The sequence below is a fragment of the Canis lupus genome, chromosome 5, assembly GCF_003254725.2.
Source record: "Canis lupus dingo isolate Sandy chromosome 5, ASM325472v2, whole genome shotgun sequence".
Taxonomy (NCBI): Eukaryota; Metazoa; Chordata; class Mammalia; order Carnivora; family Canidae; genus Canis; species Canis lupus.
The window spans coordinates 16,149,136-16,164,974 of NC_064247.1; the positions used below are offsets into that span (position 1 = coordinate 16,149,136).

The 15,839-nt window shown below is 41.9% G+C and overlaps 1 protein-coding gene across 1 annotated transcript in view; it reads left to right on the forward strand.

The window, feature by feature from the left end:
* The window catches only part of DSCAML1 (DS cell adhesion molecule like 1), a 344,526-nt gene that overhangs the window by 296,171 nt on the left and 32,516 nt on the right, over window positions 1-15,839 (forward strand). The window contains 2 exon segments of the mRNA XM_025465371.3: window positions 9,909-10,076; window positions 11,374-11,444. Of these exon segments, the coding sequence (XP_025321156.1) occupies window positions 9,909-10,076; window positions 11,374-11,444 (239 nt within the window).

Sequence of the window (15,839 nt, forward strand, 5' to 3'; positions counted from 1 at the left end):
AAGAACTCCATCTAGCCATTAATGGTAGGATAGGGAAGATGCATCTGCAAAGTAGAGATTAAAAATAGCCCAAGACATGAGAAAAGCCAGAGAGTATTTTATCAGAGAAGCCAAGGAAAGAGTGTTTCAAGAGGAAGGGAGGGGTCCAAGTGTTGAACACACCCGAGAGGCTGAGTGAGAAATTGGGCTTGGTGACATGGGTGTCACCTATACCATGGAGATATAGTACTGATATCAAGGGGGTGGGGGAAGAGGGGAGTAAGGAGTAAATGGTGAATGTTTACACTATCCAGCAACACATCTGGTGCATTACAGATGCTTGATAAATATTAACACTTCTTTTCCACTAAAGTCAGCTGGTGCACCCCACCCCAAAACTCCTGTGGCCCTGCTGAAGCCAGGAGATTCACATAGTCCACACTGAGGACATCCCTAAAGCATCTGGGTCTAGTGACTGGGCGGGCTTGTGTTTCAGGGCCCCATGAGTCTGAAACAATCAGAGAGACAATTCTTGGCAGGCTCTCACCCCCAGGATACTGTACAGACATCAGACTGAAATACACCCCAGCCTTCCTATGAAAAAGGCCTATTTATTTGTCCTGGAGCTTTAGCCTGAGGGGCAGGCTTCAGGTTATCACACATCTAGAGACTACCAAAATGTTCTAAGGGAATGTGGACTGGGGGAATGCCATCTTTGTGTTTTCCCTTGGCCTCACTGCAGCTCACCAGTACATCCCGGAAAAGGAGCTTATACACTTGTCTGGAGCCTTGATTTCTTGCAACTGTTGCCAAGAGGACACCTCCAGATGGCCTGGTCTAGAAGCCAGCAGGTTTTGTGATTGTGGTCCCATAGGACTGTATATATTTGTATACTTTAAAAGCTGCTGTCTGAGAGTCTGGCTTCCAATCAGCCTGAAAGTCAGCAGGTGCTAAGATCCCTCCCTCTGGAACACTGACAGATCTTGGCACACCCTCAACAACTGGGACCTATCACGAATAAATCAGTCTGCTTAGACAATCACAAAGGTCCAAGAGACAACCAAGGGCTAGGGAAAGGTTAAACATTCGGGTTCATCTCCTACACAAGGCCATTCCTTCAAGACAGAGAGAGGTGGCTATTTTACCCAATACATAGAAACAAACACAGAGAGTCAAGCAAAATGAAGATACAGATATGTTCCAAATGAAAGAACAAGGAATACTTAATGAAATGAAGATAAATAACTTACCTGATAAAGAATTCAAAATAGTGGTCATAAAGAGGCTCATTGAACTTAGGAGAAGAATGGATGAACACAGTGAGGACTTCAACAAAGAAAAAGAAAATGTTTTTTAAAAAGTATCAAACAAGTCACAGAGCTGAAGAACACACTAGAAGAGTTCAACAGGAGACTAGACAAAGCAGAAGAAAGGATCAGTGACCTGGAAGACATGGTAGTGGAACTCTCCCAAACAGAGCAGCAAAAAGATAAAAGAATCTAAAAAAAAAAAAAAAGATAAAAGAATCTTTAAAAGTGAAGATAGCTTAAGCGATGTATGGAACAGTAGCAAGCAGAGTAACCCTCACATTACAGGGCTCCTTGAGAAGAAACAAACAGGCAGAAAACTTAATTGACGTTATAATAATGCTGAAAACTTCCCGAATCTGGGGAGGGAAACAGACATCCAGATCCAAGCAGCCCAAAGAGTTCCAGATAAGATAAACTTGAAGATATTCACACCAAGATGCATTGTAATTAAAATATCAAAATTAAAGATAAAGGGAAAATCGTGAAAGCATCAAGAGAAAAACAACTTGTTATGTAGAAGGGAAATCCCATAAGACTAGCAGCAGATTTCTCAGAAACTTTTCAGGCCAAAAGGGAGTGGCATAGTGTAGTCAAAGTGTCAAAGAGGGCATGGGATTCCAACCAAGAATACTCTACCCAGAAATGTTATCATTCAGTATTGAAGGAGAAACAAAGTTTCCCAGACAAGCAAAAGCTAAATGAGTTCAACACCACTAAACTGATCTTACAACAAATGTGAAAGGGAATTCTTCAAGCTGAAGAAAAAAAGGCATTAATCAGGAACAAGAAAACATAGGAATGTAAAAATATCACTGGTAAAGGTAAATATATAATAAACGTAGTGGATTAATCACTAATAAAGCTAGTCTGAAGGTTAAAAGACAAAAGTAGTAAAAATATCTATAATAATTAGTTAAGGGATACACAAAACAAAATACAAGAGATAACGAGAACAGATTTTAAGCACACCACCAAAGAAAGTCATCCAACCACAAGTGAAAAGAGCAAGAGAAGGAACAGAGAGAAACTACAAAATAGGCAAAGAACAATTAACAAGTGGCAACAAGTTCATATTTATCAATAATTATAGGCACACCTCAGAGACATTGCTGGTTCAGATCACCAAGATAAAGCAGTGCATATAAAAGTTATGCATACACTATACTGCACTCTGTTAAGTGTGTAATAGTCTTCTGTTTTTTTTTAATGTACATACCCTAATTTTAAAAACCTTTATTGCAAAAAAAGTGCTAGCCATTATCTGAGCTTTCAGCAAGTGATAATGTTTTTGCTGGTGGACGTACCTGCCTGATGTTGATGGCTGCTGACTCATCAAGGTAGTGGCTACTGAAGGCTGGGTGGCTGTGGCAAGTTCTTAAAATAAGACAACAATGAAGTTTTCCACATCTATCTACTCATCCTTTCACAAACAATTTCTCTTTACCATAAGATGCTATTTGATAGCATTTTACCCACAGTAGAACTTCTTTCAGAATTGGAGTCCATCCTCTCAAACCTGCCACTGCTTTATCAGCTACGGTTATGTAATATTCTAAATCTTCTGTTGTCACTTCAACAATCTTCACAGCCACTTCCCCAGGAGGACATTCCATCTCAAAAAACCACTTTCTCTGTTCATCTGTAAGAAGCAAGTTTTTGTCTTGCTCATCCGTTCAAGTTTTATCATGAGACTGTAGCAATTCAGTCCCATCTTCAGGCGCGATTTCTGATTCTGGTTCTCTTGCTGTTTCTACCACCATCTGCAGTACTTCCTCCGCTGAAGTCTCGAAGCCCTCAAAGTCTACATGAGGGTTGCAATCAAATTCTTCCCAACTCCTGTTAATGCTGGTACTTTCACCTCTTCCCGCGAATCACAAATGTTCTTAGTGGCTTCTAGAATGGTAAATCCTTTCTGGAAGATTTTCTGTTTACTGTGTTCAGATCCATCCAAGGAATCACTATGATATCTATGGCCTTATAAAATGTATTTCTTAAAATAATAAGACTTGAAAGTCAAAATAACTCCTCGATCCATGGGCTATAGAATGGATGTTGTGTTAGCAGGCATGAAAATGACATTCATTGCCCATCTCCATCAGACCCCTTGTCAGGTGCATTGTCTCAATGAACAGTAATATTTTGAAAGAAATCTTTTTTTCTGAGCAGTAAAACTCAACAGTGGGCTTAAAATATTCAGGAAACCGTGTTATAAACAGATGTGCCAGTAGGCTTTGCTGTTCCATTTATAGAGCATGGGCAGAGTAGATTTAGCATAATTCTTTTTCTTTTTTAAGTAGGTTCCTCACTTGGCATGGAGCCCAACATGGGGCTTGAACTCATGACCCTAAGATCAAGACCTGAGCTGAGATCAAGAGTCGGGCACTTAATCGACTCAGCCACCCAGGCACCCCTAGCATAATTCTTAAGGGCTCTAGGATTTGACAAATGTTAAATGAGCATTGGCTTCAACTTAAAGTAACCAGCTGCATTAGGCCCTAACAAGAGAGTCAGCCTGTCCTTTGAAACTTGAAAGCCAAACATTGACTTCCCTCTCTAACTATAAGAGTCCTAGGTGGCATCTTCCAGTAGAAGGCTATTTCATCTACACTGAAATAACTGTTAGTTAGTGGAACCACCTTCGTTGACTATCTGAGCTAGATCTTCTGGATAACTTGCTGCACCTTCTACATCAGCATTTGCTGCTTCACCTAATACTTTTATGTTATAGAGATGGCTTTTTTCCTTAAACCTCATGAATCAACCTCTACAAGCTCCAGACTTTTCTTCTGCAGCTTCCTCAACTTCCTCAGCCTTCAAAGAATTGAATAAATAATAAATAACAAGTGTTGGCAAGGATGTGGGAAAAAAGGGAACCTTCTTGCACTGTTGGTGAGAATATAAATTGCTGCAGCCACTATGGAAAACAGTATGGAGGTTTCTCAAAAAATTGAAAATAGAATTGTTATATGATTCAGCAATTCCACTTGTAGATATTTATCCAAAGAAAAAAATACTAATTTGAAAATATGCATGCACCCCTCTGTTCATTGCAGTGTTATTTATAATAGCCAAGATATGGAAGCAGCCGAAGTCCATCGATAAATGAATGGATAAAGAAGATGTGGGATGTACACACACACACACACACACACACACACAATATCACACGCACAATGGAATATTAGCCATAAAAAAAAATAGTGAAATCTTACCATTTGCAATAACATGGATAAATCCTGGAGGGTATTATGCCAAGTGAAATAGGTCAAACAGAGAAAGAGAAATACCACATGATTTCACTTATATGTTGAATTTGAAAACAAAACAAACACATAATAAACCTTGTAGATGTCGAGAACTGACTGGTGGTTACCAGAGGGGAGAATTTTGAGGGTGGGTGAAATGAGTGAAGGACGTTAGAAGGTGCACATTTCCAGTCATAAAATAAATAAGCCATGAGGATGTAATGGGCAGCATGATGACTATAGACAGTAATATTGTATTGCATGTTTAAAAGTTACTAAGAGACTAAATGTTGAGGATTCTCATCATAAGAAAAAAACTTTGGGAGTACCTGGGTAGCTCAGTCAGTTGAGCATCTGACTCTTGATATCAGCTCAGGTCTTGATCTCATGGCTGTGAGTTCAAGCCCCACGCTGGGCTCCATGCTGGATGTGGAGCCTAGGTGAAAGAAATAGAGAAAGAAAAGAAAGGAAAAGAAAGGAAAGGAAAGGAAAGGAAAGGAAAGGAAAGGAAAGGAAAGGAAAGGAAAGGAAAGGAAAGGAAAGGAAAGGAAAGGAAAGGAAAGGAAAGGAAAGGAAGGGAAAGGAAGGGAAAGGAAGGGAAAGGAAGGGAAAGGAAGGGAAGGGAAGGGAAGGGAAAGGAAGGGAAAGGAAGGGAAAGGAAGGGAAAGGAAGGGAAAGGAAGGGAAAGGAAGGGAAAGGAAAGGAAGAAAGGAAAAGCTTTGTAACCCTATATGGTGACAGATAGTAGCTAGACTTAAAGTAGTGATCACTGCACAATGTATGTATTATGCCATACACCTGAAACTAATATAATGGTATATGTCAATTATACCTCAATAAGAGAAAGAATTCTATGAGGTAAAGAGATTCATGAAATTCTTTTACTGTAGAGGAATTGGGGCATATAGACTTGAAATTTCTATGTTAGTTCCTACAAAGAACAAGGAAATTTCAAAGTGGAACAGAGGATTCGATTTTCTGATTTTAATGTGGTACATTGTGACATAATGAAATTTCTGAGTCTGAACTTCGGAGGGTCATGTCTGAAGCCTCCATACAATTGGAAATGCCTCAGGAGAGCACATATCCTTTCTGTCTCCAGTATTCCTGGGATTTCTAAACCAAATCCCACTCTCAGCCACTTCCCTCTCCAATCTCTTACATGAGGCAAAAACAGAACTCTAAAAATGGCTTAGCATAGAATTCCTCGGAAGCATGCACAGATTTTCCCAGGCCCCCACAAGCAATGGAATGGTGGCCAGATCATGGTGGCCCTCACAGTCCAAGGGGACTTCGGGCCTCAATGTCAATGTGACAGAAGACCACTGGAGCAGAAAGAGATGCGTAGAGGGTTTAAGAGACAATAAAAGTTGGGGAGATGTCCTTGTGTAGCAACAACAGAAAACTTAGGTGTCTCAAAAATCACTTCCATTATAGCAGAACTTCCCAAACCATATTTTAAGGTCTGGCTTCCTCTGTGACCCTTGACCCTCTCACCTGTGTTGTCCTGCTTCAGTCACTCCTGGGTGTGTGGCTACTATCTCCTTTCTCATATTCCAGGGCTCCTTCTTTTGCTCCAAAAAGGTGACCAGGTTTGGCTTAGAGACAACAAGGCCTGTTTTTTAGAAAAAAGAACATGAGTTTGGCTGGAGATTCTCCAATCTCCAGTCCAATGTATCACATCCCTGTACAATCCCTGCTCCTCATGAGACAGTTGGACGGCCACAGACGTGAATGGCTAGTCCCTGGAACACAATATAACTTACCAGGTGGCCATGGATGCAGTTCATCATTGAACCCAAGATGAAACAAGACACTTAGAACTGGTTGGGACTTAGGAGAGTGTCCTGAATTATCCAATAAGATCATTTTTTACACAGTAAGATTCTCTAACTCTGAGGAAAGAAGATGACACATGATCCACAAAAAACACTATGGAGACTATCTTTTTCTGGGAGATAAATATAAAATTAAGGCTTCACCACAAGCATACACGTTTCTGAGTGTTGTATTTATTATCATACAGGACAAGTGGTGTGTATTTCTAGGATGGGAAAGTTGTGGTGAGTTAGAAGTGTACTTCTCAAATTTTAATGTGTACAGAACACAGTGGAAACCTTGGAAACATCTAGATTCTATCTAGCTCAGGAGTTCTGGGGTGGGATCTGAGTTTCCACATTTTCAGCCAGCTCATTTTTTTAATATTTTATTTTATTTATTTATTCATGAGAGACACACAAAGAGAGGCAGAGTCATAGGCAGAGGGAGAAACAGGCTCCATGCAGGGAGCCTGATGTGGGACTCTATCCCAGGACCGGGATCACACCCTGAGCCGAAGGCTGAAGCTCAACCGCTGAGCCACCCAGGTGTCCCATAACCAGCTCATTTTTAACCAGTGATGCCAGTGTCTCTGGTCCAGTGGAAAGGTTCTATGGAATTTACAGGCCTAATAGGATCATGAGCATAACAACAACAAAATTTTTGAAAATTTGCTGTATACCACCTATCTAACAGTTTTTTATATTAATGCATGAACCACATAAATAACCTGGAATAATAATATTATCCTTCCTTTTTTTGAGAATATTTTGTCAAACACCCAATAAATGGTAAAGCCCAGGTTTTACTCCATCATATCTTAACTAGAATTTATCTGAAAAGAACACAGACCAATACACAGAGACAGCCCTAATGAATGTCTGTAGTAGTTTCTGTAACTGAGGAAAAATAATACAAACAAGTTAAGAAGGTAACAGAAGAATGAATCAGATAACATTAACATTTTATACACATAAACATATATAAAAATAAGAATCACGTACATGCTAAAAGTGATAGAGAAGAAGATTTTCCTATCCGAGAAATCAAGATTCTTTTCAATTGCCCAAATCTTATAAACCTATTTTGGGATGATGCTCTTTGTATTTTGCAAACACAGTAGGGAGATGAACACACTGAGATAAAATACATTAGGGCCGTTTTTCCAAGTCTTCTATTTCTTTGAAAATTTGTATCATGTGTGCTGAGCGATATTTTAGGAACTTAACACACTTGACACATATTAATAATACAATTCTTGTAGACTTTTTTGAAAATACAGAGAAGTAATAAAGAAGAATATGCCTGTGACATGAGTGTGGAGTATAATGGATACCCTGGCCCTAGGCCTGATGGATTGAAACCCCAGCTCGCAAAAGCTAGTATCTCCTCATAAACAAAAGTGACAGACTTCATTTTCCAAAGCAAACCACAAGCAAAGAGAAGCTAAGAGGAACTGTGGTGGTTTATTCACATCTCTCAGTAAAGCCCTCCAAGACCCTCATTAATGACAGAGGGGGAAGCATTAGCTTTATAATAAGCGGGGGAATCTGATGGAGGACACCTAAGCTAAATGAGCGAGGTCAACACCCACTGCAATGGGACAGATTGATATCAGGGGACCGAAGCACACAGAGGGACACGTTATCACTGCTGTAATGCTGGCAAAAAGAAATGAGGAAATAATAATCTGATTCTATTGTGAAGAACATGCCAGTTTATATAAATTTCAATCCTCAACACCCCCCATGTGCTGTGACTCTGATAGTGCATTTAAATACTCGCAAGCCTTTCTAACCAATACAGAGAGCAAGTCTCTGTTAATTAAACGTATCTATATTGGTGTGTCTTCTCCTTAGCCCCTCTGTGTTCAGACACGTCATGTGGGCCTCTTTCCCCTACCTGCCCTCATCAAAAATGAACTCCCTGCCTCGTGATTACTGTCCCTCTCCTATAAACACGGGCAAATCAAGTATGATATGTCAGCTGGCACCAGCTCCTCGGATGCCACGGAGAGAAGTGAACACCTGCTTCCGTGTTGCTAGCCCATTCCCTCCCAAACGAAAGAGGTGCCCACAGCAGGTAGGAGCCCACATATTTGCAGCTCTGGTTTAACCTGCCAGCCACAGAGTGACTCTCCAGGGTGGTTCGGGTGTTTTAAAAGACAAGGAGAAAATAATGTGTTTCTGAGCATCCGCAGCCTGCCATTTGTGACTTTGGCTCATAAAACCAAAGAATTAAATGCAAAACTGCAGATGGGGAGCTGGGACAGTGCCCTTCACAGACGCTGAGCCTATGCAGCTAAAAGTGGTGTTTTGAAAACCATCAAGACCTCAATTAACCAGAATCTGAGGGCATGGTATGCTCTCTTCTGGTCTCTTCTGGTGAACTGATTTATCAGGTTTAAGCCTTTTTTAAAAAAAGGAAAAGAAGTCTTCCTAACAGTCTTTCTAGAATATGCTTGCATCCTCTCCTGTTCTAGGGATTAAACAGCAGTGAATGCAATTTAATCTTTTCTACTGAGAATTTTCAGGATCCTCTACTGTGGATTTAAAAGGCATGGAAAATTAGACTTAATAGTGACATCATGACATGCCCCAAGAAGATTTGTAAGCCCTTCTATCAGCTTGTTTCCTTGTGCTCTGCCTTTTTTTTTTCTTTTCAAAGTGAAGTGCCAATAAAGTAATCTAGTTATGAATTTGGGGTTTGGAAGATCTTTGCTGTGACTGCAGCCCCTTCCCATTTTTCTTGGGAATCCCCTGGTAGATGCACAGCAAAACTATATCGAATGAATGACTGGATTCCTCTGGAGATGCAGAATGTTTACTGTCACAATACTCCTGAGTGGCATTTATCTGGTATTTTTCATGTTCTACAATTTTGTTAAACAGCACTGGAATGGGCTGCCAGTCCCCTTGGATGAGTCAGGAACATGCTAATCTCTCTGTTGGCTCCTGACCCTAAAGATTGAACATTCTCCTGCCAGTGAGAGAAAGAGGGTAGGGTTTAGGCTGGGGACTCTGGTACTTGGTCTGTCCCCTCGAAGACCAAGTTACACTCAAGACCACTACACAAGCGCACAAGGAAAGGAGATATGGAGACATACACAGAGGATAAAGGGGGAGAAGTTTTGGCTTCTCCCTTGGCACTGGGTAGATAAGGATCTCCTGGCTACAACAGGTCCCTGATGTGGTGTGGGAGAAGGGCGCTGGGTAATCACATCCTTTAGACTAGCAAGCAAATGGGGATCTTGGAAAGGGCCTTGGGAAACATATTGTCTGAGCCTCCTCTGAGGCTTGAACTCACAAGTTGACCCAGGACAGAGGAGAGCCAGTACATTTGCTGCTCATACTCTCAGGCATCCCTTGTTCTCTTTGATCTTCATGGAACACAATCCTTGTACTCTTCATGGAGTTGTTAAGACCTGTGCCCTCTTGCTGCAGTCTGTATAGAGCTGGACCTCTCCTGGGTACCACAGGAGAGATTGAGACTTGAGGCTGGGGAAGGGTTGTGGGGGTTTCCTGACAATGGTTTGAAATGGGTGCTCTCTCTGCAGATTCCTGGGACTTCAAGCAGTCCACACGCAACATATCCCCCACCATTAATCAGGCCAACATTGTGGACTTGCACCCAGCATCTGTGTACAGCATCCGCATGTACTCCTTCAACAAGATTGGCCGCAGTGAGCCGAGCAAAGAGCTCACCATCAGCACTGAGGAGGCTGGTGAGTACCTGGCCTTGTGGTTCTTTCCCATGGCCTTGGGGATCGGGGTCACCTGAGGCCCACATTCACTCTGTCCACTGATGGTGGGCTTGCAATTAGAAGACAGAAAGAGAGATCCCACGGTATTTATTTGTGTTTGCCTCTGGATCATTGGAGGCTTTTCTGTTTGACCTTTTCTGGGTGGAGTTGTAGACGCTGGGCTTTGGGGAGCTGTCTATGGTTCTTTCTCACTCCCCTGGCCCCAACCTGTCTAGAAAGGAAAGATATCCTAGATCTGCAAAGGGCAGAGTACTAGGGCCCCATATTATTTTCTGTGACCTTTGTCTTGGGTTTTGTCTGAAAGTTTAAACAAGCTTTCTCTTTCTATAGTTCCTCCTGTTCTTGTAAAATATAAAATAATATCAAAGATACATGTAACATATATGTGCAGTTTTACAAATGATCATAAAGTACAAGCTAGTATAACCCACACTCACTATGAATTACCAGCATGCCAGGGTTCTCCCCATAACCCTTCCCAACCATAGCCCCCGTCCTCCCCATGAAGGAACCAGTAGCCCTTCTTCCTTCTTTTTCTTATACTGTCACTACAATGTACATCCACGTAAAGCATATAGTTTAGTTTTGCTTATTTTCTGGTGAAATACATTCATGAAATTATTCTCAATATATTCTTCTGGGTCTTTCTTGTTTTAATTGATGCTATTTTTGTGGGTTTCATCACTTGTGCTGTATAGCACCCCATGCTGTGGTTATACCACAGGCTCTTTGTCCATTTTAATGGAGATGAACATTTTGATGGTGTATAGTTTGGAGCTGTGAACATTTTTGTACTTGTGTGCTTACAGAGGTTTGCAGGTTTCTTTATGGGACTAAGTAGTTGTGGAATTACGAAGTTATCAGATGAGCATATTTCTGCATTTAACCAAAAATTGCCAGAATGACTTCTAAAGTATTGTGCCGGTTTGCTTTCCCATGGCCAATATATATTAGAATTCCTGCCACTACACACTGTTGCCTACACTTGATAGTATCAAACTTCTAAAAATTATTGCCAGTCTGCTGGATATAGAGTAATATCTCATTGTCATTGTTTGCTATTTTCAGCAAGCCATGGAGAAAGGAGAGGAAATGTAAGCCCTATGGTGGTTTCAGGGGGCTCAATCGAAGATTCCCTGCTTCTGTGCATGAGCTTTTCCTCTGTTCGCTAGCAATCCTCCTGCTCAGGATGAGAGTGGGAACATAGACCTCTTTTCTTTTAAGACTTGACTTGTAACGTTGTTTTTCCATGCACCAGCTCCTGATGGGCCCCCTATGGATGTCACCTTGCAGCCAGTAACCTCACAGAGTATCCAAGTGACCTGGAAGGTAAGTAAGATCAAAAGCATTTCCCTGCTAAATGCCTCCATGCCTCCTCCCTCCTCAACCCAGGAGTGAAGCCCTACCAAGCTTGCTGGTCTCTAGTCTCTTATAATTCTAATGCTTGTGTTTTGCTAAACAAATGAAGTCAGTGGGGAGGAAAGACAAGAGGATACAGGGCTGGGTCCCCCCACCAATCCCACCAAGAAGTTGGCAGTGCCAAGGGAAGGAGATGATTTTTCTACCATACTGGCCTCTCTTCCAAACTCCACATCTTGTAATAGGTCAGGAGTTGGATTTGATTCTGTACAAAGTTCAAGGGGGCCCTGAGGATGGTGGGAGATGACAGGACAGGGTCTCCCCTTTGTCTTGGTCCTGTGATTGGAGCTGGGATTTATGGTGATATGAGCCCCCCTCCATCTTCTCCTGGTGAGGCCATGCACAGGAGTCTTGGGGTTTTCAGGCCTCAGTTTCCTCCTCTATAAAATCAGAGTGAAAATAACTGCCTTCCCTTCCTCCAGGGGTAGATGAGCTGCAGATAAAACAGACCAGTATGTTCTGCAGCATAGGCCTATAAATTCTACAGGCTGTCTGAAGACCCTGTCACTTAAGAAAAATCTTACAGGAGGTCACACAGCTGGTCGCACAGAGAAACAGATCAGAATAAGGTTAAGCAGGACCAATAAACACTGTCCTGGGAAGCTCTGGCCTCACTGTCACATCCCCACCTGGGCACACGAGGGCCACCAGTAGTGATGGCTGCCTGTTGTACTCATCTTGCAAGCTCCAAGTATTTTCCTATACTAACTTGTCTGACCCTCTGTTCCTGGAGGGTGGCCAGAAGAGGTATCTGTATCCTCATCCATCAGAGGAGGCCATGGCAGAGAGATGCAAGGTGACTGGCCCACACCATTCAAATAGTGACAGAGGCAGAAATTAAATGTGCATGGTCTGGAGCCCCAGCCCACTGCATGGAGTTCAGGAACAGGAAGCTTTCTTCGGGCCCATACATGTTCCCATCTCACCAGTGGGGATTGCAGGGGATGCCTTGTCTGCATCAGGAACCTAGCTTCTGATAGGAAGAGCACTTCAGTCCTCCTCTGGGCCCTTCAAGAGAAGAGCTTAATGATATTTTTCTTAAAAAGACTACATTCTTGTGTATGCGTGCATACACACACACATGCACACAGAGCAAAACCTGGTTCCTTCCTTCCCTAGAGAAATGACCAGGATAGAAGTGAAACACAGACTGGGAAGCTGGTAATTCCTGGGAACCAGCCCACCTCGCAGATGCCCAGAGCCATGGTTCCCCTTCAGATTCAGATCTGGGCTCTAGGGCTTTCCTCCAAAACTGGGGATGAAGCCTAGAGTCTAACCCCAAGTCTGTCTGCATGCTAGTTCTAGACCCATGTCCTAGGAATATTCTCAGGAAGCCAGAAAGTGGAGAGAGGGGATGAATACTTATGTAAAACACTGAGCCATTTGGCTACAAAGCTCAGACCATGAGGTCGATAAAAATTTAGAATCAGATTTATTTCTCCAAAATCTCATAATGAAAAATAAAATTGATTAGAAAGTTAGAACTTCAGAATGAACCAGCCCATCAATAAATTGTGGCCTGACTTCTCAGGGGACTTTTTTTTTAACACCAAGAAACAGATTAATGAAAAATAAAGATTCACTTGAAAGATAAGTCACTTCATTTTAAGACTCTTTCTGTGAGATGGATCACCACTGCTTTATGACATAAATTTGCAATCAGCCCTATTGATTTCTTAATGCTTCAGAGAAATATTGTTAAGATTGATTTAAATCCTGAGTGTGCCTGTTGGGGGTGAGGGAAACAGTGGACGGGAAGAGAGAAAAAGAAATAGGAAGAAAGAGAGAGAGAAGGGAAGAAAGATCTGTCAAGATTTATATTAATATGTGAATATATATGTGGATATAGCAGGGTGTGTCTGGATGCCCATCCAAGACCCCTGTCTTGGTTGATGTGAATATGTTGTGTGGTGCTCTGCGCAGGTATACAACATCATCATGGTGTAGACAGCTCTGGTCATGTGGACATGCATGTTGTATATATCAGTGCATGGCAATACGGACGTGTATATGTAATCTGAGAGCATGCATCATTGTGAAGACGGGGTATCGCTCTTGAAGATATGTTTGTTTCTAGAATAGATGCCTGTGTGTGTGTGGATATGCATGGGTAGATATGAGAATTTGGGAATTTGCTCACTTACAGACTGGCAAACAGGACTGCCCAAGTGCAGAGAAACATTATTCAGGCATTAACAAAAAGTCAAGTCAATTAAATACACACACACCTATTTAGTGAGTTCAAAACAATTATGTTAAATTAAAAACTTCATTTTATTGAGTTAACAGTGAGCTTAAAATGCAGTTCATTTAAAACATTCATTGAATTAAAAAAAAACAGTGGGGCTGTTTTACTAACTTAATTGTTTTTGATCTCACTCGTTTTTAGTATAATAAAAGGTGGGCTTTTAAATTAACTTCATTGTCTTTAAAACCCTGATTCAAGTTGTTTTGATATGCACTGGGGTGGGTGCTCTCTCTCAATTTATAGATGGGCTAGTCTGCTTGTTCAATGAGCCAGTTTCTATCTCTGAGTCTAAACATATCTGACTCTAAGTAGGTGGGCAGATTAGGATGTTTGCTTTGATGGGTCTGAATGTGTGTGTTCATGGTTCCGTATATGAGATGTATCAGGGTTGTGTGTGTGTGTGTGTGTGTGTGTGTGTGTGTGTATCAAGGTTGAAGCTTGGGTAAGAGTATGTTTTCTAGCCCCCAGACTCATGCTATTGCTGTTTATTCTGATCCCCTTGCTGATTGGAGTCAATCCATCATTCCCACCAGCCTAGCCAGAGCTCCAAAATGCCCCCCCTTCTTACCATGTGTCCTGTCCATCTCTGTCCCTCCATCTGGGCACTGGCTTCAGATCTCAGCCCCCAGTACCCCAGCCCCTAGCCATGATGTCAGGGGGCAATCTAGCCACATTCTCCAAGAAGGGCTGGGCACACACCGAAACCAAGGACTCTTTTTTTTTTTAATTGTGGTAAAATATATGGACCATTTTATGGACATCAAATTTACCATTTTATCTATGCCTGAGTGCACAGTTCAGTGGCATGAAGTACGTTCAGTGTTGTACAGCCATCACCACACCACCATCCATCTCCAGAACTTCCTTGTGCTCCCAACACAGAAATTCTGTACCTGTTAACTGATAAGTTCCACCCCCCACCAGCCTCCGGTAACTTCTGGTCTACTCCTGGACTCTGAATTTGACTGTTCTAGGGATCCCATACAAACTGTATCAGATATCATTTGTCCTTTTGTGTCTGGCTTCTTTCACTTAGCATGATGTTTTCAAGGTTCAGCCATGTGGTAGCCTATGTCAGAATTTCATTCTGACTGAGTAATAAGCTAAGTGTCAGGCTAAATAATATCCCATTGCATTTCTAGACCACGTTTTGTTTATTCATTCATTCATCAATGGGCACTTGGGTTACTTCCACCTCTTGGCTATGATGAATAATGAATGCTGCCATGAACCTGGGTGGACAAGAACCTGTCTGAGTCTCCACTTGCAGTTCTTGGGGGTATATGTACCAAGGAATGGAGATGCTGGGTCATGTGGTAATTCTGTGTTTAACTTTTTGAGGAACTGCCAGACTGCTGTCCGCCAGTTTGCATTCCCACCAGTTGTGTGCGAGTCCAGTTTCCCCGCATCATTGCCAACACTCGTTTTCCATTTTTTGACCATAGCTGTCCTAGAGGGTGTGATGTGCTATCTTGAGACTCTCTTTTTATTCAAGCTAATTTCTCACCTTCCTCTCCATCTGGTTATTTTTTGTCTGCTGTTCCATTTCTCCCAGGCTCCTGAGCCCATGTCAAAGGATATCCCTATTCATGCATGCATTCATTCATTCATTCATTCATTCAATAACTGTGTGCTGAGGGCTTCCTACATATCAGCCATCGTTCTAGACAGAGTACAGCAAAGAGCAAACAAAGCAGATAACACTCTTCATCCTCATGGTGTTTATATTCTAATGGGAACAGATGGGCACATAAGTCAAATATATAGAATGTCCAGTGATACTAAGTGCAATGGAGAAAAATAAAGCATGGAGGAAGAAAGGTCAATCCAAGAAGTGATGGGGGCCAGGAAGAAATGTAAGGAATACTGAACAGAGGGCAGGGAACAATCTTACCTAAAAAGCGTAAGGAAGGCCTCATTAAGACAGAGTCATTTCAACAAGAACACCACAGAGGTGAAGAGGCAAGCTGCGTAGCTATCCAAGGAAAGAGCGTTCCTCCTGAAATGGAGATAGGCCCAGTGTGAACCACAAGAGGCCAGTGTGCTGGAGCATGGGA